The 24,458-nt window shown below is 35.1% G+C and overlaps 2 protein-coding genes across 5 annotated transcripts in view; one reads left to right on the plus strand and one right to left on the minus strand.

The window, feature by feature from the left end:
- LOC150103732 (uncharacterized) overlaps nucleotides 1-9,695 on the plus strand; it is a 408,898-nt gene extending 399,203 nt beyond the window's left edge. For 2 of the 4 annotated variants that reach the window (XM_090397132.1, XM_090397135.1), the window contains 2 exons: nucleotides 1,100-2,098; nucleotides 8,667-9,695. In XM_090397132.1, coding sequence (XP_090253258.1) covers nucleotides 1,100-1,345 — 246 coding nt within the window. In that variant the 3' untranslated portion in view covers nucleotides 1,346-2,098; nucleotides 8,667-9,695. The remainder of the gene's footprint in view (nucleotides 1-1,099; nucleotides 2,099-8,666) is intronic. The other 2 variants (XM_090397134.1, XM_090397136.1) reach the window with 2 other exon arrangements.
- A 7,195-nt stretch (nucleotides 9,696-16,890) lies between these two features.
- Xrcc2 (X-ray repair cross complementing 2) overlaps nucleotides 16,891-24,458 on the minus strand; it is a 69,692-nt gene continuing 62,124 nt past the window's right edge. The window contains exon 3 of the mRNA XM_090397096.1: nucleotides 16,891-17,851. Coding sequence (XP_090253222.1) covers nucleotides 16,961-17,851 — 891 coding nt within the window. The 3' untranslated portion in view covers nucleotides 16,891-16,960. The remainder of the gene's footprint in view (nucleotides 17,852-24,458) is intronic.

The following is a 24,458-nucleotide window of genomic DNA, read 5'->3' on the forward strand; positions in this document are numbered from 1 at the left end:
ATGTGAAAGTGAATTTTTGGTTAGGATATTGGTTTTAAGGACATCACTCATACTGCATAGAAAAGAAAGTTGAAGAATAAAAGCAGGAATCTCCACTCTGGAAACCAAACATGACACTGGTAACACTTCAGGCTTCCAATAAGCAGGTTTATGGTGTTTCACCAAGTGGTAAGCTTATCAACTGTCTAGTAGATCTAGTTGTCATTTCCTCTTATCCTTTTGCAGCAAGAATACTCACTGAAAGCTTTCACATGGATGAGTACAACTGCTGTGCTGGTTCACATCATGCAATGATTGGCTTTTTTTTGAGGGGTTATCTTGGATAGCAATATATAGTTTTGAATCTTTGTGTTGAATTTTTTATGAAGATCCCACAAGAGGTTGGCCAACCAATAGTACACTACTTCCATGGGCATTGATTGCCTTATTCTCTACTTTTATTTTGAGCAATCCTCAAAAAATAGTCTTTCAGATTTGATCCATGCAATAGTTTAGTGATGTACCATTTGACAGAGTGGTCCTCATTAACTGTACGTGAGGCAAGTTCTAACTTTAATGAATGCTAATTTTTTACGTATCCTTTACACTTTTGAAAGTGCAATTGTTCCAGTTTTACTAGGATGCATTGTATTTGCCGATTTTGTCTCTGTTATCTTACTCAGATATCTGGAAAATTTCCCCATGGGTTTGTGGATAGTTCTCATGTAATGCTGTCTTAAAATATTTGCAAATTATCACACTAACTTAGCATGACCATTTGCACTCTTCACTCATGCTTCCAAACTAAAAAGTTATATTTTACACTGCAATAAAAAAAACAAAAAAAAACATTATTGTAGTCAGTTTCCAAAATGCAGATTTTGCTTGCAGTAGTCAGTCTGAAACTAAGGAAATGAAAAATCCTCTTCCAGCAGAGTAATTGCTGTATGTATGTAATACATACATTCCAGTGATAGAAAAGGTGGGATATTCCATAACTTGTTTGATAGTTAGTTGAAGAATATTAGAATTATGTCATTAAAAATAGGATTAGAAATTAGTACAAATATTAGGCTGCCCTTGAGATGTTGATTTTTTTTTCCCAAACTTTTTTTTGCAGAAATTATGGACAAATGATCCAATTATTGAAGTATGTCCTTACACAAATGCAATCAAGCCTTCACCATATGCACGTTCTCGTCTTCCGAGGAGAACATCATCCACAGCCAACACCAGAGATTCAGATTCCACTACAAAAGGAAGTCGGAGTTCCATTGCATCATCAGCATCTAGTGCAAGCAGTGTTGTAGGAAGTGGCCTTGCCAAGGTTCAAAACATATTTTTACGGGTTCATGAGAAGTCATGAAAAGACAGTGTGAAATTTAGTATGACATGGTGGTAATTATTTTACAGGAACTGATTAAGTGGTTTGTATAGCTGATAACTGAATGCCATCTACCAGGAATTCTTAGTGTTGTTTCTTGTAGTCTTCCGTTGACTAACCATGTTCTAGGAAAAGAAGAATGATGCTTCTGTTCAAGGTATGGAATTCCTGTAAGCATACTAGAATGCCATTTTCAACACAGATGTAAACTTCTCACTATGTTGCTGCTTTTTTCTGCTACAGTCTGCTAGATGATATACATAATAGCTTCTTATATGTTATATATTTTCTGTAAACTGTAAATGCAAAAACTTTTATGCAGTTTATTACTCCATGGTGAAAGTGTTCCGACTACTCATATAATAAGAGTTGTAATATTTCAGAAAGCATTTATGAAGCATCTGTTATTAACAAAGACATACTTTTTGAAAATTTTAGCCTGCAGCAAGGAGTACAGTTTGAGAATCTTTATCATAAAATGCCAGGTATCAAAAGAGTCCATAATAATGGCATGCATAATCTTCAGATTTCTGCCTCCAGCATCAACATAACAAAAACGATGGTTTACGGGTTAAAGGTTCTCTTACTGGCCTTGGCTTATGATGAAAATTTATGTATGAAAAAGCATACTCCATTCCGTGATGTGTAAATATCATAAAATTTATTCAGCTATTTAGCTTAGATAAGGATATGTGATAACTACAAGAAAGACATCAATCCATGTGATAACTTTCAGTAAGTACAAATATTTAAAAAAAAAATGCTTAAATGTATAGGTAGTTAAGATGCTATTAAATATTTTTAATGCAGAATGCTTGCATTTCCAACAGAAGTTTTCTTATAATATAATTTCAATATTTTTCAAAATAAATATTCAGCCAGTTAATAATTTGCCCTTCATAGGTCCTGTGGACATAATTGACAATTGTAAAAGGAAAATCTTTATAGCTGCCTAGAATTCATATAAGTCTGCTTTTCAGAGGGGATTAGCTTATTCATGGATTTTTCATCTATTTTGTTAAGAAGCAATATTTTATAGCATTCACACTCCCTGTAATTATCCAAACCACAGCTTATTTCTTAATACTCTAGGAGTTAGCCATTCACAGTAGTCAAAATGCAAAGATCTGTACTCAGTAATTTCTGAAATGAAATTATAATATGTAGAAATTCATTATTTTATCATTAAGACTTTCACTATAACATATCTGTCATAACAAATTACTGAAAAGTTTTGCCTGAAACCCCCTGTTAAAAACTATCCACTATAAAAAATTATTTTGGCAAATTGCAGTGATCTCTATAATTATACTATAGTGAGTCAACTGCACAATTATTTAGAAATATGAAGCTGAGTTTCAGAAATAAATGGATAACCTGCCTCGCTTTCCTTTCCTTGATTTTTTTTTTTAAAGGAAAATTTTTGCCTGCTCTGCCTTTTCTCATCCTCTTTGGTGTCTGTTGAAAGATGATTAAAGATTATATGGACTCATTGTCAAAGTTACATAACTAGAATATGTGCCTGTTATGTAGCTTTGACACTTAAAGGAATTTTAGCAAAGCTAAAAAAAACAAAACAATCAATGTTGTTACAGTAAAAACATTTTTAGCAATAAAAGCATTTATTTCTACCCATCTATTGATCAGAAATGATTTTCTTGAAATGCAACCTACTGTCAAAGGATGATTGGTGATGAGATACTAAAATGTGTTAAATCATGTCTAGCTGAGTGAGAGCATTCATGCTAGCTGAAACTTCTCCTGTGGGATGGAAAGCAGCCTATCTACTCATTTCTGAAACTCATTTATGGTTTTCAGTGCTCTATTAATTGAATTTCACAGATTTTAAATCTTTTGTATATTTTCCTCTAGATATTTTAAGAAATGGATGTATGCACACAGTATTCTAAATAATCAGTAATCATATTATTCCACAAAATCTGATTCCATCAACTTTTTGGTCTTTATCTTATAACTCAAGTTTAGCATAACTGGTAATTAATTTATGGAATTAACAACGCATATAAAGTATATTAATTAAAGATAACTTTAATGAATCACTTCTATATTTCGGCAATGTCACATTGCCATCTTCAGGAACATAAAGATATGGTATGTGCACTAAGGAACTAACAAAGCAAATGAGGAAGAAAGTAAGAAACTAATTCTGCGGGCTAATTTGGTAGTCTTGGCAGTTGGGCTGAAGTTCTCATAATGAAAGTCTCCCAAATTTGGGGCAGTTTCATGCACCCAAATTTGTTGAAGTTAGGAACGTTTTTTAGAGCTGCTGAAGATTCTTTGAATAATCTTTCGTATTTAAACTTGCTGCGATGGATTATTTTTGTTTTCTTCCAACGAATTTTATGGTGGGTATCTAAGGCATGGTCTGCCAGCCCAGAGCAGCTGTACTGGTGAAACCGGATGTAGTCTTGGTGTTCTGAAATCCTGATATTTGTTGTTCTGCCTGTTTGGCCAAAGTAGGACAATTTGCAGCTGCAAGGGACCTGGTATACATCAGGTAGGTCTAGGGGAAGTGGTTGGTCTTTGGTAGAGCGGATAAGGGATGCCAACTTTTTATATGGTCTGTAACAGGAAGTAAGGTCATATTTCTTGAGGATATTAGTTATTTTTTCAGAGGTGCCCTGGATGTAGGGGATAGTGATAGACTTGGTGTAGTCTTTATTGTGGAGGGGGGTTGTGGTTTACAGGTTTTAGTATTTTTTGGATTGTAAACCTGTAAACCACAACCCCCCCTCCCCCCCTCCACAATAAAGACTACACCAAGTCTATCACTATCCCCTACATCCAGGGCACCTCTGAAAAAATAACTAATATCCTCAAAAAATATGACCTTACTTCCTGTTACAGACCATATAAAAAGTTGGCATCCCTTATCCGCTCTACCAAAGACACCTACCTGGTGTATACCAGGTCCCTTGCAGCTGCAAATTGTCCTACTTTGGCCAAACAGGCAGAACAACAAATATCAGGATTTCAGAACACCAAGACTACATCCGGTTTCACCAGTACAGCCGCTCTGGGCTGGCAGACCATGCCTTAGATACCCACCATAAAATTCGTTGGAAGAAAACAAAAATAATCCATCGCAGCAAGTTTAAATACGAAAGATTATTCAAAGACTCTTCAGCAGCTCTAAAAAACGTTCCTAACCTCAACAAATTTGGGTGCATGAAACTGCCCCAAATTTGGGAGACTTTCATTATGAGAACTTCAGCCCAACTGCCAAGACTACCAAATTAGCCCGCAAGAGGGCACCATTAGGACTTTAGGAACAGAATTAGTTTCTTACTTTCTTCCTCATTTGCTTTGTTAGTTCCTTAGTGCACATACCATATCTTTATGTTCCTGAAGATGGCAATGTGACATTGCCGAAATATAGAAGTGATTCATTAAAGTTATCTTTAATTAATATACTTTATATGCGTTGTTAATTCCGTAAATTAATTACCAGTTATGTCTAACCAACGTATAAGTCTTACTACTAGAATCAAGTTTAGCAGTAATATAAAAATCATTTCATCATTATATTTATTGAAGATCATAGCTACTAACTTGGTTTTTGAAAATTACTGTTCTGGAATTTGGGCTTGTATCTATGTTTTCAGGAATATCTATAATATTATTAATTGAATTATATTGTTAATTATTACAATTAGCTTTGTCTCAATAAGGATATAATCAATTCCATAGTTCAAATATCTTCAAGTATTAAACTAGCTATGGTGAATATCAACATAAATTATAGTTTTAAGTATTAAAAAAAAATAATGCAGAAATAAAAATGTACGCTGCTATTAATCAGATCTAATTCAAATGCATTGTTTCCAAGAGTTGTGAAAACTAATAGTATAAATCAGACCAATGTGGTGAGCCAAAACTGCTTTGCTCTGACCAAAAAGAATGCTACAACCAAAATATTTTCTTCTGGTTTCTATATACTTTTTTTTCAAAGTTTCTTCTAGCAATAGTACAGGAAGTAAGTCATTTTCTTAATATTAATATATCCTGAAGTGCCTCTGTCACAGTTCTTTGCTTGCAAAAGCTGAAAACATTTTCACTGGCAATATTCACATCATCCATTAACACATTTATAGGCCTTCTTCAGTACATTCGCCAGAAAGCACTTTTTACATGAAGTTTTTGAAGCCATTCTTATACAATGTTAAGGTGGAAGGAAACTTAGTTTCCTCATTTCAAACCCCATAAATCAACAAAGCCTAATAAGTAACCCCCCCCTTTACATACACCCCTAAATCTGCAACGAGCATCCAGAATTAAGCACAGATGTGTAGTCTCACTAGTGATAAAACTTCTTAAATATAAACTTATGATGGACAATGGTGTGGCTGGTACAGAAAATCCAAAGCACCCTTAGCTTGTCAGGTTTGCATGAAATATTTTTTGGGTTCTGATGACCAGGATATGTCATAAAATAAGTCCAATTTTGATCACTGATGACCATTTGTAAAACAGTGTTGTGATAAATGCAATGCAACTTCAGGTTATTACAAATGACATGATAGATACCATTTCATGATTTCAGTCATTATTTTCCACTCTTCAAATAATCAGTTGTCTTTCAAATTGATTGCAAAGAAGCTAAGTTGAGATAATTCTGTGATTCCCATGTCACAGTAATATTAAGTTTACCGAGTCTACTGATATAAATGAATATTCTGTGCTGTCGAGAAAGCTTATATAACTTATGTAGGTGCCAGGTGGGACGGAAGACCCCCCTTTTCGAGTTTTCAAAATTCGAACCAGTGCCTACCAGTCCGGAATTCGGCGGGGGGGGGGGGTGCCCCATAGGCGCCAGAAGCCCTTTTGAGTCTTCAAAATTCGAGTCATCAGAATTCAAGGAGAACCGGCCTACCAGTCAGGAACTCGAGGGGTTGGGCGCCAGGGGGGGATGATCCCCCCTTTTTGAAGACTCGACACTCAGGGGCTACCCTGAGTGTTGTGTCTTCAAAATTCGAGTCATCAGAATTGAAGGAGAACCGGCCTACCAGTCCGGAACACCGGGGGTTTGGCACCGTAGGTGCTAGGGGGGACATAACCCCCCTAGTATATATATATATACACACACACATACATACACACAAACAATTTTTTTCACCATATTTATGTAAAACATTTTCTAAGTGAATGCCCACCATTTGTTAGGTGATGGATGAATTTCATTTCCTCAATGACTACCACCTGTTTATTTGAGGTGGCAAGTGATTTGAAAAAATGTACCATGATAATTCTGAACAGGGTTCCAGGATTATTTAACACTTAGCTAACTCATGGAACTAGTACCCTGGTTAAGTTTATCTTTTCATGGATGGAATTAGAAAAAAAATCAGAAGTCATATCACTAAAATCTTTTTTATCCATGTATAGGTAAAAATTCAATGCATAATTAGCAGTACCAAATTCAACCTAACAGAGTATTTTAGGAACAAAAATTTTGGGTTAAATCCCCCTCCACACACCCAGCTGATTCCTTTTGTTAGTTCAGATTTTGGATATTTCTGGAAAGGATGTGTGCATAATAGCATTTAGCAACTTTATTATTGAGTGTTCTTGTGCTATACTTCATATTCCCTTCAGTTATGCATTTCTATAAAGAAAATATGGTCAGCTCTGGCTTTCTCCTTTAATAACTTCTGCAGCTCATCTGTTACACACACACACACACACAAAAAAAAAACCTTACCTCTAGTGCACCAAATTTCTATATACAGGATGTCTCAAAAAATATATATACACATTTCATGCCAGAATATTTTATTTGTAAATAAAGAAAAAACACATGGAATATAACAAAACAATATGTCAGTCATTATCTGATATTCACCTATAACATGTAGGCAGTATTTAACAACACATCAAGATAAGGAGTGATAAACATGAACAAATATTTCTACATGATGCAGAAAATTACTCAATTTTGCAAGAACTTAAAGCATGAAATTGGGTGGTTCTGCAGATCACTCAATTTCATGGTTAAGTTTTTTTTTGGATTGTAGCTAGCTTCCAACTGTGCAGCATTAATAACCTTATCATATATAAGTCAGGCAGAGTTAAATCAGATAAAATAAGTTTGCTATCTGGTTGTACAAAAGCATAAAGGTGACTTTGAATTCCAACCAGCAACTCAATAGATCAGGAATTGTCTTCAGTCATACAAGATGTATAGTTTTTCTGCTTAACAGATCTAAGTATTCAATGTACAGTTGCTTCCTCACAGGATTTTTTTTGTAACCACGTAAATGACTGTAACAGTATTGTCTGCATTCATTGTAGTTTCATTATCAGGAACATCCTGTGTATGTGTTTTGTACTTTATCTCAAACTTATCAAAATGCAAATTCACTTTTCCATTGCTATCCATGTACTATTATAAAACTTCCTTATGCAGACTAATGCCATTCATTTCTTTGTGCATAAAATATATTTGAATGAAATGTATATATTTTTGAGAAACCACACACACACACACAAATATATATATATATATATATAAAATCCCATTCTGCTTCCTTATATATATGAAAAATCACTTTGTCATCCATATAACTGAAAAGGTTGGAGATATCTCCACGCCTTTTAACTTAATGGTTTAGATTTTAGAGATTTATTTCCAAGAATTAATAAAATTACTTACTTCTGAGTAATCAAAGAGGACAGTTAATCCTAATTCATAGTTTCTGTGTGCATGTCTTACTAGTTGGTGTTTGTCTGGCAGAAAGAAAGTGTGTGTGTGTGTGTGGTGGGGAGGTTACAAGAGTAAATTTTTGCACCTGCATAAGACCAACTAATTCATCATCACTTGAAATGTCCATATTGCTAAGACCTGTGCTACAGAGACAGAATTGATATTACATTTTATTAATCATCCTTCTAAGATACATCTCTCCTCTTTACTCACTTTCTTCTTCCTTATATATAAAAGGAAGAAAACCATTAAAAGTTCTGCTCTGGAAACCATTAAAAGTCAAATATTTATTTTTACATTTTTTTTTTTTATAAAACAGTTACATAAAAAATTTCTCCATGATCTGGGATATTATCAGAATGCAACATTTTAGTTAAAAGTTTTCATTTTAGCAAAAACAATAATTATTAACATTTAAAAAAAATTAACTAGTAACTAGTTTTATTAAATATAAGAATTTTCAAAAATATATTTTGTAATCTTACATTTAAATAATTTTCAAATCAAGTTAAAAAAAAGAATTTCACTTAATTTGAAAATAATTTAAATACTAATTGCTATTTTACATTTTATATCTAGGATGCTCAGGACAATGGGATGATTACAGTGTGACCAAGTGGGAGAATTAATTCTATATTAATACTGCTGTAACATGAAGTTAATAACTAATAACAGTGGATTATGCTTCTGCTGACTGTTGAATAACAAAAACCTATTTGCTTTTATAGGTTTCTTTATTATTAAGATGATGCACTTACGAAAATAAAAAAAGGTCTTTTTTGCAGTCTATTTTAAATTCAGAATCAAACTTTGAAAAAATATTCTGAAAATCAGAAAAAACATTACAATTGCAGCAGTTTTAAAAATAACTGCTGCAAAAAATAAAATTAAAAAAAAAATTTAAAAATCTTTTATGGCTTGCTGCATCAATGACTAAAAATATATAGGCATGAGCTGAAATTTATGTTTTGTTTAGAAATGGTCGCATACTCTGGAAATGAAAACAAGAAATAAAAAGAAATTCATAAATCCAGCCACACTTATAAATCCTAGATTAAAATATTTGTATTTACTTTTTAATATTTATGTATTATAAATACTATATTTTAATAGAATATACAAATACATATGTATTTTTCAAAGTGAAGCACCATCCCTTTTCAATTTAGTAAAACAGAAATTCTGTCATATATAATGGTATAAATTTAGAAGGGTTAATAAATCACTGGAAATATGTTATGAAAGAATATATTTGAACAGTTTGATGTAAATAGATCTAGAAAACCTATTATATCGAGTACATGAAATGATAAAACCTATATTCAAATTACTAAAGATATGAGTTGTTTTGTTATTCTCTAAATGAAAGTTTCACAAATATCTGTTTTTCCAGAGAAAATTATACTGTGTAAATATGCTTACTGGTACCTTACTACTTCCAAAATTATCACAATGTTGTTCTACCTCTTATCTGTGATGTAATCACGTTAAATGTATAAAATATTACTACTGTGTTATATCTGCCTTTGAGATGTGAAAGTCTGTAAAATTAATCCTATATGAATTTACAGAAAATGCATATGTAAAATAAAATTAATTTTATGATAATTTCTTTTTAGTTATCTTTGAAAATTTAAAGCAAACAAAGTCACAGAAATCAACCATTACTGATGGAATATCGATATAGCAGCATTACATGTAATTTAAAAGTACACGTATCAGTCATTTTTTGCACATAACAGAAATTAATCATCCAGGAGTTGAGTTACTGAGATTAAATGCTTTTTAAAAAGTTTAGGACTAATTCTTGTCTATCAAGCATGTTGAAAAATGGAAATCTCTCCATACACACACACACACACACACACACACACACACACACACACACACACACACACACACACACACACACACACACATTCTCCATTAAACAGAAGAGTACCATTTGCATTCCGGTCTACAACAAATTGATCTAGAGTTCCTTGTTCACTGAGGTGATTACATTCAAACTGCAACCAGCTATTCAGCCTTCTACATAAGCTGCACATGAGATGTTGCTCAAATCCACACAGAGATTCTAGTTTTCCCTTTTGACTCCAAATAACAAATCTCTCCATCAGAGAACATCTTATCTCAGCATGCATCCATCAAACAGGATCTACCCTACTGGCATAGAGCCACTAAACCCAATGCAGATGTACAATAGTGAATGTGGCATAATGCCTTTCCCACCTCTACTGAATAACACAAATTTAACCCAGATTTGTCAGAAAGTTGTCTTTTCTGCAACTGAACTGGAAACAATCCATTCATTTTGGGAAACTGCAGTCAATTACATTCTGAAGAGGAATAGAAAGCATCCAACATGAAACCATCTTTTCACCACTGTGATATAGAACTTTTACCTACAATACACAGGAACAGATAGTAGTACAACATCTTTACCAACAGGTGAGAAGCATCTTCTCCATGAACATTATCACAAAGGGAACAACACCCTTGATTTTTTCCATCAACACTGGAACCAACTCCTGACTGAACAGGACAACAGTATCATCCTCCCACAAGGGGAGAAAGAATAACAATGATCTGGAAGCATGTGAAACAGTGATTCAAAATTGACTTTGCTGTTTTAACAAATTTTTGTAACATTTTAACGATCAATATATAAACTCTCTACCTGAGTGCAGAGAAATTCATTTTAATTAATTATGAGCAATCTTTTGTACATAAGATTTTATTTTATTATTACATGACACCTCCAAGGACTCATCATGGAAGGGCTAGTCCACATCTCCCCTACTACTTAATTTTCACCTATGCACAACAACACTAGTGCCATCAATGCCATCTACTGTCCATCACCAAAACAAACAGTATTTATTGTCTGTGAATTGCATGTGTTCTCATGACAATCTGCATACAGATGTATATATATATCTCCACTGGCAAACAACAGGAACTGCCACATAATCTGATGATCGTTTATCTCAAAATCCTGCTGTGCCTCTGCACAGCAGGATTTTGACTATTCTATTCTTTGGGTTATAGCATACATTCCAACATAAAGAACAGTCACCAAAAACAGACATGGCACAAGGCAATGCTGCACATGAGGAAGATCAAAGCATGGGGAAAAATTAACTAAAAACAGTAGTGTCACGACCAGAAATAGCTCTCAAAGCATACAACAAATTGCATCATGTGCATTACATGTAAGCAGCAAACCTCCCAACAAGGACAAATGTGATTGACAGAAAATGTTGTTCCCAGAACCAACAACTACACTTACTAGCAGAATCTTTTGCCAACTCAGAACTACAGCCAAACCAAGATAACAACACTCTCATTGCTGACAAAACACTTGACTCCATCAACGAAGGAAATATCGAAGTTCCAAATAATTAGGAGAAAAGAATACTAGTCATGATGATCTGGAAGATAAGAGCAAACTCCCTCCTGCCCCCTTAACCTCCAAAAGCTATGAACTTCATACTGTCACACAGAAAGTATGAGGTTCATCTCATAAACTAGCAATAGCCCTCAAACACAACAAAAATTCCTGAATTAACGTTGCAACTCCAGGAGTTACATTCAAAATTAAAATGCAAAAAGAACAGAGCAGAGGTCAACAGGTGTGAGATGCACATTACTTAATTAGTAGACTGGAAACAATACCAAAACCAATATAAAAGGAATCCACTCATAATTTCCAAATCCATCAAATTCATAATGTCTCTAAGTATTTTGTCCCTAAATGCAATAGGGTGTCCTATGCAATTAGCTAGTCCTTGGGAAAGAGTAGTGACACAATGCTGATGTAATCTTTCTACAGGAAGCAAATACCCATTTGGCATCCAAGTTGATAGTAAACTGGATAGACTTGCCTTATAAATTCCATCATTCGGCAACAGAACCCACAGAATAGGAGTCAACATAGGACTTCGTCATCATCAATCCCCTTATAAGCTGAACCTGATCACAGAAGTTCTACTAGGACATGCATATTATGTCCAACTTGAAACACCAAACCACAATACTCTTTATGTATTTAATATCTACTTACAGCATGATATACTCTGGCATTAGTAATTGTAGAGTTCACAAAAGCTTCCAAAATTGATCAGGAATACATCATCATTGCAAAATGCTAATGTAATCTTTTTACAGCTGCACTCCTGACCCAACAATAGACAGTTGAAATTGTGCTGAACACCAATATAATATCTGTTATAACTAGTAAGATATTACTCAGATTTGATCAGAAATATGTCTCACACATTTTCTTACATCTTTGACCATACCATCATTAAACCACTATGCTCCAAAACATCTGAACCAGGAAGTACTTATTGGATCTTCAATAACACCCTTCTGGAATATGTACTAAAGGTTCAGGCTCTGATAACCAATCCTACTCAATCAAAAGAAACAACAGAACCCATGAAAACATGGTGGCCCAACTTGTCAGACAAATTTAAAGTCATCAAAAAAAAAAAAAAAAAAAGAACAGATGAACATGAGCATCAGACAACACTAATAGTGGCTTCAGCATCTTCCTGAAGAGAGCTTTGTATATCAATCAGTCCTCAAAGCCACACAAGCACAATTAGTTGTCTGCCAAATGTGCACTACTTAAATCACAGCACACAAATATCAACCTGTCAGATGCACCCATCAAATACTTCTCTCTCCATCAAAAAAACAACCAAACAAACAGGTAGTAACTGTGTGAGAGACCACAGAGATTTTCAAAACTGCTGTCCAATCTCACTAATTAACATAGACTACAAAATTACAAAATCATTACCAAATTAATTGCAAATCAACTGAAACCCATGCTGTCTGATATCAGTGGACACTATTAAACCTACTCAGTATACCACAAAGATCAATAAGCAATAATGTACACTTAATCAAAGGACCTCGTCAACACTCAATACAAAAGAGCTCAGCACTAATCAGCCTTTGATAAGCTAAAGCACAAATACTTTTTATGAAGTCCTGATAGCATTTGGATATGGACCTCTTATTATCCAAACAGTACAATTACTATATGAGGAAGCACTTTTCTAATTAAAAATAAAACTATCTTACCTACATATTATCACACTCCCAAGGGATAAAGCAAGATGTCTGCTCTCTGAACAACTGTATACATTAGCCATTGCCACTCTTGAAAAAAAAAAAAATTCACGACACTGATCTCCAAGAGAATTTACATACAAGTTCTGCATTTACAGCATATGCTGATATCACAATCATCATATGCAATGAGAAGAAAATGAAAACAATCCACAGAGCAGACAGACTACATGCATAACTGGCTTGTGGGCAGGCAAATGGAAGTACTGAATTTTCTCTCCTACTGAATTCAACTGGTCAAGTGAAGAGCAAAAGTATTAGGCATCCATCATGGTAACAGCTACATCTGGTCCCAGCTGCACAACCATTTCAGACAGGTATTATGCAAATAGAGTAACATATAAGCAACTTCTTCACTTGGCAGGGAGACCAGATGGCTACAAGTGTACACTGGCACACCTTAGAAGTACTGACCCTTCCCTCCCCTGCAGAAAATTTCCTCAAGACGATCCAAAGTGGCAATCACATTTTGTCTGGAATCAAACCAACTGGACAACCTATACAACACTCTGCTAGCTACTCAGTAAGGGAGGCTAGTTTCCCCAGAAAATAAAATCACATCTTTCAGGATTGCTTTTCTACTCAAGACCAATAGGTCTCCTGATGTTGCACATATCCTTAAAGAATCCAACAGATGATTCACAATATCCACAGACCTCCTCATACACAGTGCTCCATTATCTTCCAAACTAACTTCATTCTACAATGCTGGAAAAGTGCAGCAGTTCATCATGTAGTGACTGGATCTCAAACAGCTGTGACTGAACCTATCAGCATATGCTGATATCATGTTTTCAAACAGAAATATTATACATCCCAAAACTAGCCAGTGCTTTCTGTTTTTTACATGGATATGTTTAGGAATAAGAACCACAGGAGACCTCCTAACCCATAACAAGAAATGGGAAACATTCAACAGCCTACTGATGAACTCCCCCCCCCCCCACACACACACCAACAAGTAAAAATGCAATACAAACAGGTACAAACATCTATCATAAAGGGACTTCACTTCTAGGAATCCAAATTACTACTGAAAAATCACACCAATCAACTTTTTGGCTAGCATCATATTAATCTTCTTGCTTTTACTGACTAACTTCAAGAAAATATTCCACTTCTTCACATCACTGTTAATGTGAATGAAGATATGGATACATATACAAAATGTAAAGCTAATGAAATATATCTCTATATCGTCATCCACATCTGCATACCTACCAAGGCCATCCAACTTTCATTGGCATCTCCCTTACAAGACCACATGACAACCTATACAACAAAGCCTCCACAGTCATACAGTGGAGGCTTTGTATAACATCTTGTCCATTCCAACAAAGCTCCACAAATTCTGGACTCCAAGAATCCTATCTTTCTCTTCAACACCCTGTTTATTTGATACATGTATTTGACCTGTCCTATAAACAGAGGGATAATTTCATATACCATTGACATAAGCAGGTGTTGGTTTCACATTGGACAATGAAATTCATCTCCCATCTAAATACATTCACAAACATCAATTCTGACAGTAGGATTTGAATCTACAGCCTGTTGGCAGGAAGTGGATATGCTACCCATTCAGCCAACCTCATTACTTGCCTAACTAACTATAGTGTGTGAGAAACTTATTACTGGTTGAAAATGAACATTTTTCATTGAAAGAGGTGAAAAAATACAAAGCTCAAAACATTAGTGATTCTATAAACTAGTTGTATTATCATATTAAGAACCACCACCACAGAATAAGCTTCGTACAATAGGCTTTGCAAGACATACAAAATATGATAATGATGGCATCAGCTGGGTTGGATTTGGTGGGTGTGGTGGACAGAGACTTGAAATTTCATGGACATTTTGCTAAAAATTTTAGGATGACACAGCAGATTATGGGCATGATGCAGAGAACACTGACATGTAGAAGTAAGAATGTTTTGATTCCATTGTACAAGACTTTGATCAGGCCACAATATGGATTACTATACACAGATCTGGTCACTGGGTTTTCAAAAGGATGATGAGATGTTGGAGAAGGTCCAGAGACAATTGATCAAGTTGGTTTCTGGCATCTGTAATGTGGAATGAGGACAGATTGAGAGAATGCAAATTACAGAGCCTAGTGGATAGAAGGAAGAGGGAAGACATGATCAAGATGTATAAGTTGGTAAGGGGTAATTACCAATTAGCGTGGATGAAATATTTCATAGAACATGTTGATGGGGAGAACAAGAATCCATCCCTGGAAGCTGCATAAAGTAATTTTTAGCAGGTAGATTTTTTTTTTTGAATGGAGCATTGTGGGTGATTGGAATGTATTGCCTGACAGCATGGTAAGTGTAGGGATATGATTAGCTGTGCATAAGAGAGTGGGACCTCCCATGATGAGTCTCTTGACTATGGTGGTCTGTTGATAATAATTGCTAATATAATCTCTAGTATACAATGGAAAATTCAATTTGACCAATATATATACATTGGTCAAACAGAGATCTGCTAATATTTGCCTAGATGAACACAAAAAATACATTGGCACACCCCAATTATGGTCAGTCAGATCGAACTGACTATACCTTGCACAGGATCAGTTGGAATAAAACTATTATGCTTCATCACAGTAAATATAAACTTCAAAGACTATTTTTAAAATTGGCACATCCTCTATGGTGTTCCTCATTTTTGCATGTATTATTACAATTTCAATATTGTAGTAATGAAGATGTTTCTGTGAAAGAAACAGAATATGAACGCTTAAAGCTGTTGTGAATGTAGATGAGATGTAGAATACATAATTGGTGGAAATATCTTGAAAGTAGAGGAGATGACAGATATGGAAGTAGTTGTGACAAGGAACTAAATTTCGGGGACATATTGCTAAAATTGTGAAGACAGAAAAACGGATAATGGCAGCAATTTAAATAGAAATCAGGGTGCTATTCTTAAAGACAGGGAAAAATCTCATCGATTCATCTTCAGACGTTGTAGTTAAGAACTACAATACGCGAAAAACCACACAATATGTGGTCATGCACCGGATTCTGACTAACGCATGCGCACTTTCAAACGAGAATTATCAAATGTAACGGCCTAATAGGTACTAACGCTTCTGTATTCATGTAACTTTGTGCATTTGTATTTACACCAGTACAGCCTTGATAATGCTAGACAGTAGCTAGTGAAACTGGTTGGCAATTTGTATTTTATTCATTAAATCATATGGTCTCTTATTAATAAAGTTCTCAGTTTTAATACATTAGACCAAATACGAACAATTTAACTTCATAGAGGTTTGTTAATAATAATTATTTCTTTTTGTGCTGTATTCATTCTGGTAAATTTTAGTATGAATATAAATCGCCACATAAGTCTAAACATGTGTTTACATTGAAAATATATTGCAATACTATGGTTTGAGTGAGACTATATTTTTTTTTGTTTTAAAGCAGAAATTTTCTTATCTAAAGCAAACAGACATAAATGGATGATTAAAATTATAGTATGTGGCATACAGACTACATTATTAAAATGTTTTTAAGTTTTTATATGCAAATAAATCACTATGCTGTTTCTTTACATAATGATTTTCATAAAATAACAATATTTTATAAAAGTTACAAAGTTCATAAAAATTTAATATTCTCAAAAACTGTACACACAAATTTCTAATAATTTATAAACGATTTGACACAGTAAATACATGATTATCTAGGGCTCTATGGTCACATATTACATTACTTAAAACTATCTGATTTTTCAGAAACTTCATCAATAAATTTTATCCCGGCATCAGTCACCTTGCAAAATCTAATTTCCTGTCCATTATTTGGGATTTGTTGAATGGTTATTAAAGTTTCTTGCTCTTTTAATGTAGGATGTTTTTCAAGAATAAGACGACAAGTAACAAACTGTTGCCAGTGTTTCCCCATAAAATCAAAACCAGCTGATAAAAAATTATGGCCACCATTTCTTTTTACCTCAGACATTGCATCATTTTGACCAGTTATCTTCATCAGATACTGTTTAGTTGCTATTAATATAAGATTATGATCATTAATAAGCTTACTGAGAACTTTCACTATTTCACTATAATGGCTTTCAAGCTTTTTCAAATGGTTCATATGATTCATTCTATCTATCCAGTAGAATGCAGAGATGCTGTCTACTATAATCAATGATATTTTACTATTTAATCCAATAATACTGTCAAGCGAATGCAAGGTAGTTAAGAAGTGTTCTGTATTTGAACATTTCAAAATAAGAAGAGAACTAAGACAACTTTTAATGAATGAAGGTATATTTTCTTGAAGAGAGATTTTATCAGTTTCATCAGTTGAAGATCTTTTCTTGGCAGAATTTATTCTTTTTTCCAGAATTGTAATAAGCCTTAGCAAATTAAAATGATAGTCTGTATCAATAAATAAAACACCTGCACTTAGACCTTCTAAAACAATACCTTTCCAAGACGGTGGTAATATACAGCGAGCAATAAAATGGTAGAGGAGTTCTGTTTTTCCAACTCCGGCTTTGCCAAAGATTTCAATAACATCTTGACATCGAAGTTTTGGAAGGAGACATGGCTCTAATGATGATAATGATGGTCGAGTTCCAAGCCTTGCTAAAAGCTAAAGCAAAAAGTTTTATTAGGATTTTTTTCTTTTTTTTTTATCTAAAACTTTTTTTTACAATTTAATATAAGAATTTTTATATAATATAAAATACTTTATAATAAAATATAAGAATTATTATAATTTTATAACATACAGAAACATACTATGGTTTATTGTATATTTTTCATCCTAAGTATTCTTACCACACAAAATTGCGTGCATGAATTTTTTTTCAAACTTTTGTTTATAAAAAGAGTAAGGAGCTGTTCTGAACTGAAATTTCTATTCACCCCTCCCCAAAAAGTTCACAGCTGATGTAAATCTAAACTCGGAATGTCTTTCGGTTCAAAGCAGGATAAATATATTTAACTCGGTCAGTTTCATTTATGATAACAGTACTGATTAAGACTATGAGATGAGTATATATTATTCACAATAGTGCTTCATGGTGTAAGGACCATCAGAAGAACACAATAAATAATTTCCTTGAGTTACTAATGTTTTGCTGAATTTCTTCCCAGCATCTTTAGAACACAAATTACAACTGTTGTAGACACACGACACTTAACTAAGTTGTTGCAGAAATAATTCAAACTGTGACAGGAAGAGAAAATATCCTATCAAAGCATCTTCTAGGGGCTGGATAAAATGCACTTAATTCTGAGAAATTATGTTAAATGTGGTCTTGGAATGAGTATCCTCTCAGATCTGGTAAATTAATGCAACCATGCCTATTGATGTTCGAATGTTTCATAGCTGATGCTGATTTTTAAAAAAAATCATTCAGACCTCTGGCAACTTCAATGCACTGCAGTTGTCCTCTTCCATTTAATTCTGTGAAAATGGGGAATCTGGAGCAAGGTCTACTAATATCAGTGTAGCAAGTCCTCACTTGCTGCACTGATTATTAACACGAATGTAGTTTTTATGTTCTTCAAAGAGAGATTTACTAGTCTGTCCAAAGTAGGCTAAGTTGCAGGAACGTAGGATGTGCATCTTTTACCCTTCAGAGAATGGATGAATGCTGGAAGCAGAATGTGTGTGTTGAAAGTGGCAGAGAAACATTATAGTTATGAAGCGCTTTTGCTATCCAATCAAATGCACCCTGGACACAAGATAAGGAATAGTTTTGATGTGATCTTGTTAAAATGAGAATTAGAATAAGAAATGACTATACCATGATACTAATGGATTTTGCAAAGGCATGTGACAGAACACCATATAGAAAACTATTATAAAAGTTGGAGCAAACGAAAATGGATATGAAACTGGTAGTATAGATAGGGTGGCTTATGACAGACACCAGAGAGTAGTATAAGTGGAGTGGAATCTTGAAGAATTAGAATGATTACTAGTAGAGTGCCTCATTTTTCTGGACTAGGGCCATTACTCTTTAATTTGTATATTAATGATATAAGGAAAAATTTAAGAGGGGATATTCAGTTGTTTGTTGATGCAAAACTGGGGAGAGCAATACTTGATACTGGTGATGTATATATCCAATCGATCCTGTGTGCAGGGGCATCTAAAGCATGGTCTGCTAGATGGTTTAGATACTCCTGCACACAGGACTGATTGGAAAAAACAAAAGTGCCACACAGAAGCTTTTATAAGTCAGAGAGGTTGTTCCTGGAATCAACAGAGGCCTTGAAACATACTCCAAACCTCAACAAGTATGGCTGAATATATTTGCCCAAGATTTGGGAGACAGTCATCTTAAGACCAAATTAACATCTGCTTTCTCTCCCTCTGTCCCCCCCCCTAACATAGATTAGGTGCCTAATTAGGACTTTAGTCTTTGTGTTGTACGTTACAAATGTTCAAACTAGTCCCATTGTTATACCGGATTGTGGTTGTCTCACTTACTGTGACAAACTGTTTTTGTGCTCTGAAGATGTTGGATACCAGTAAAATATCAGCAATAAGTTAATAAATAGTTATTTTCTTATCTCATCTATAATGTTAAAATTAATCAACAAACACCATTAGTCACTTAGTAGCTGTCTTGGTCATCAGATTGAATGTTGCGATATTGCAGTGCTTGTGTTCAATTAACCCATACGGCATTTTATTACCCAATGGCCACAAAGCGTAAGAGTGCTGGAAATTCAGATATGCCAAAAAAGAACCAAAAGTGCTTCCTTTAATTGAAAAGGTGAAAGCTCTCTACTTAATAAGAAAAGAAAAAAAAATTGTACACTGAGGTTGCTAAGATCTGTGGTAAGAATGACTCTTCTATCCATGAAATTGTGAAGAAGGAAAAAGAAATTTGTGCTAGTTTTGCTGTTGCACCTCAAATTGCAAAAGTTATGGCCAAAGTGCATGATAAGTACTTAGTTAAAATGGAAAAAAATTCATTAAATTTGTGGGTGGAAGATATGAAAAGAAAACATGTTCCAATTGATTGGCAAGGTCTTGTGCAAGAAAGCATTGAGCCTGTATGAAGACTTCAGCAAGGTAGCCCCTGAAACGGTAACACCAAGCCATTTACTGCAAGCAAGGGATGGTTACACAGTTTCAGGAATAGGTTTGGACTGAAAAAATATAAAAATTACTGGAGAGACTGTGTCTGCCGATGAAGAAGCTACTACCACATTTCTGGCAGAGTTTAAGAAGTTGATTAAAGAGAAAGGACACCATCCAAAACAAGTCTTCAATTGTGATGAAACCAGTTCATCTGGAAGAAGATACCCAACTTACACTCATAAAAGTGCAAAGGATGCACAAGGGCATAAAACATGGAAGGACAGATTAACTTTGGTACTATATGGCAACGCTGCAGGGCACATGATAAAGCCAGACATAGTGTACAGAGTGAAGAACCCATGTACTCACAAAAACAAAAATTATCTGTCCATGTTCTGGCAACATAATCAAAAAGCATGGATGACAGTCATCTTGTTTATGCAATGATTGCAACAATTATTATTATTATCACACCCTCCGTGGAGTCAACAGACTCATCGTGGGAAGTTCATTCAACTGACAACATATTTATCATATAGAACAGTGGTTCTTAACCTTTTTTTGCCTGGTGCCCCCTGCTCATTTTTGCACTAGGTTAATCACTTAATAAGATAATTATAATATATTATTAGGCAAACCTAAATTACTATCAACATATTTCAACTGACAGTTAATTAAAAATTAGTAACTTTGATACAAATTAATTTTTACTCAAAAAAAGATGTAAACACTGTATTTAATAAGCAAATCATTAATGGCTACCTTGATGAGATCCTGCTAATTTTTCGATATCAGGTTCAATGTTCAACAAAAGAAGTCTCAAGTTATTTTTGTATTTTTTTTTTCAATTTTATTATTATATTAGTAGCATTATAACACTTACCCCCCCTAGTGTTCACAGTGGCTCCAGGGAGGGGGTGCTCCTGCCCAGGTTAAGAACCACTGATATAGAATCTTAAAATCCTTAACACTCCTTGCATTAACAATATATTCTGGTAATGTGTTCCATTCACTAACAATTCTCCATGTAAAAAATCTACTCCTCACACCCCTCTTTACTACACTTTCATTTAACTTCCAGGAATGACCTCTGGTTCTTCCCCTCTCACCTTTCACTGACTCTTTTATAATCCCCTCTGGATTAATCTGATCATATCACCTCTCTTCCTCCTATCCACAAAACTCTGCAATCCACATTTCTTCAACCTCTCTCTCTATAGCCAGAATTCCAAAGTCCTGATATTGTCTTAGTTACTCATGATCTTCTCCAATGTCTCCACATCACATTGAAAACCAGGTGACCAGATCTGAGCACAATAGTTCAAGTGTTGTCTAACCAGTGCCTTATACAGTGGCACAACTACTTCCTTATCATTACATGGTAGAGTACTTATTATCATAGCAGCGGTACAAAGTACGATTTGCAGCCTTTGCAACATTAGCAATATGCATTCTAAATTTCAGTCTACTGTCAACCATCACTTCCAAATCTTTAACCTCATCCACTTCCTGCAGTATGGCACCTTCGATATAGAACACAGCCTTACATTTCTGCACTCCAAAATGCAACACCCTGCACTTACTGATATTAAAACTACAACCCCATTCTTTTGTCCAAGTAAAAAGTTTATTGAAATCTTCCTGAAGAGATTCAGCATCAGCAATGTTATTTATAATTCTTCCCAACTTTGCATTATCAGCAAATAACTGAAGATCCCCAGTCAGTCCACATGACATATCTTTTACAAAGAAGTTAAATAGCAGGGGTCCAAGAACAGAACCCTGAGGCACACCTAGTTACTCTTCTTTTTTGAGAAACTGCTCCATCATACACAACCTGCTGATATCATTCAGAGAGCCAATCTCTGATCCATCTAACTAATATACTATCTATTCCCATCCTCTGCAGCTTGTACCAACTTATTACATGGTAATCTATCAAACGCTTTTGCAAAGTCTAAGAATATCACTGAATATGATTCTCCCTTATCTGACACACACGTCACCTTATCATAAAATGCAAGTAAATTACTGAAACAGGACCTATCCGTTACAAATCCATTCTGACCTTCATAAAGAATGCCATGTCTGTCAACCCAATTCTGTATTCTATTCCTTATCAATCTCCAACACGTGGACCACAACTGCATTTATACAGACCGGCCTATAGTTGGAGACTTTTGTCTTAGAACCATACTTGTGGAGTGGTACTATTTTGCCCTCTTCCCACTCCTTAGGAACCCTACCCGCTGCAAGACTTTCATTAAATAACCAGGTCAAGGGTATAACCAACTGTGGTGCACATTCCTTAAGAATATGTGGCAATTACGTCATCCATTCCTGCAGTCTTATTCACATCTAACCCAACCAACATCTGATACATCTCTGTTTCTTTCACTTCTCCTAATACTTGCCTCTCTTCTATATATTGGACCAGATCATTTATATCAGCATGATATACACTGGTAAAGTGCTCGTCCACTATATCCTCTGCAGCTATGACTATCCACCAATGTTAGTCTGTCATTAATTATTATTTCTCTTGCTTGCCATGTAGCAGAAAAATTCCCCCAAGTTAACCTTTGCCTGACCAGCCAATCTCCTCTCATACTGCACCTTTTCTTTCTTTACCATGCTCATCACCTTTCTAGCCTGCACTTTATACTCTTCATGGATCTGATCACCACCAACTGTCTTATACCTCCTCCATAACATTTTCTTTTCCAGCACAGATTGCTTGATTTCGCTGTTCATCCATTTCACTCCCACGCTATTTTATTATTATCAAGGGCAACTACAAGGCATCCCTAGACTCATCAAGGGAGGCCCTGAACATCATGGTCATCAACTATTCAACATTCACACAGTATCTATCATACTTTACCTTGAACTCATTCACAGTCATAGCACCCACAATAGACTCTGGCAGCTTATTCCACTCATTCACCACTCTAAAAGTAAAAACCTAGCTCTAACACCCTTACTAATCACACTCTGGCCCAACTTCCATGGATGGCCCCTAGTCCTCCCACCACCAGTCCTGTTCTCAAAAATATCCTCTGAATTAATCTTATAGAAACCCTTTAGTAATTTGAATGTCTCAATCATATCCCCCCCATTTTCCGCTTATCAACCAATTTCTACAACCCACAAATCTTCAACCTGTTCTCATAAGGTTCATTCCATAGACCTGCTATCATCTTGGTCACTTGCCTCTGGATCTTCTCCACCTCCTCCCCATCTAGAAGAAACCCAGGAGACCAAATCTGGGCACAGTAGTCAAGATGGGGTCTTATCAAGGCTCGATACAGAGGAACAATAACTTGCTTGTCTCTGCTCGTCTATGTATTTTTTAGCAGCCAAGTGATTTGATGAGCTGATTTAGCCACTTTTGCAATGTGCCCCCTAAACTTCAACTCCCTATCCACCAACACTCCCAAATCCCTGGCCTCATCAATCTCCTGGAGTACCGTTCCACCAATGTGGTATACTGCTGCTAATCTTTCACCCCAAAATGCATAACTTTACATTTTGCCACATTAAATTGACATCCATTCTCCTTAACCCAGTCCTCCAGTCCTATACAATCTGTTGATTTGTGCTATCCTGTTTCCCAGGTAGACCCTGATCATTTGCTACATTAACTTCTTGAATCTGTGCCTTCTCAGAAAACAATAGCCTTTCTAAATGCCCAGCACCAAACCCATTCAAATGTAATCCATCAGCTTTATACCATTTGAAACCCCCTTTGTCTCACACAACTCAGCCATCTTACTATTCATTATCTCCGCTCTCTCCTTCTCATTTCGCTGTTATCATATCTTGGCAACATGCCTACGACTTTCCCAACAACACTATTCTTCTTTACCTGCTGCAACAACTTCCTCAAGTTTCTATCAACATTTTCTTCTCCCCAACTAAGTCATTTATCAATGCTTCATCCCAGAAGTGAAAAAATACTTGGAAGAAGAAGGGTTGGAATTTAATATCCAATTAATAATAGACAATGCACCTGGCCATCCTGAATCTGTTTGCTATGAAAATGTTGAGGGTGTATTTTTACCTCCAAATATAACCTCACTGCTTCATCCCCTTGACCAGGGCATCATTCAGTTGGTTAAGGCCACATATACCCAACTCGTATTTAATTGCATTC

This window comes from Typopeltis vanoorti, chromosome 8, assembly GCF_054136105.1.
Source record: "Typopeltis vanoorti isolate ZY-2024b chromosome 8, IOZ_Tvanoo_1.0, whole genome shotgun sequence".
NCBI lineage: Eukaryota > Metazoa > Arthropoda > Arachnida > Uropygi > Thelyphonidae > Typopeltis > Typopeltis vanoorti.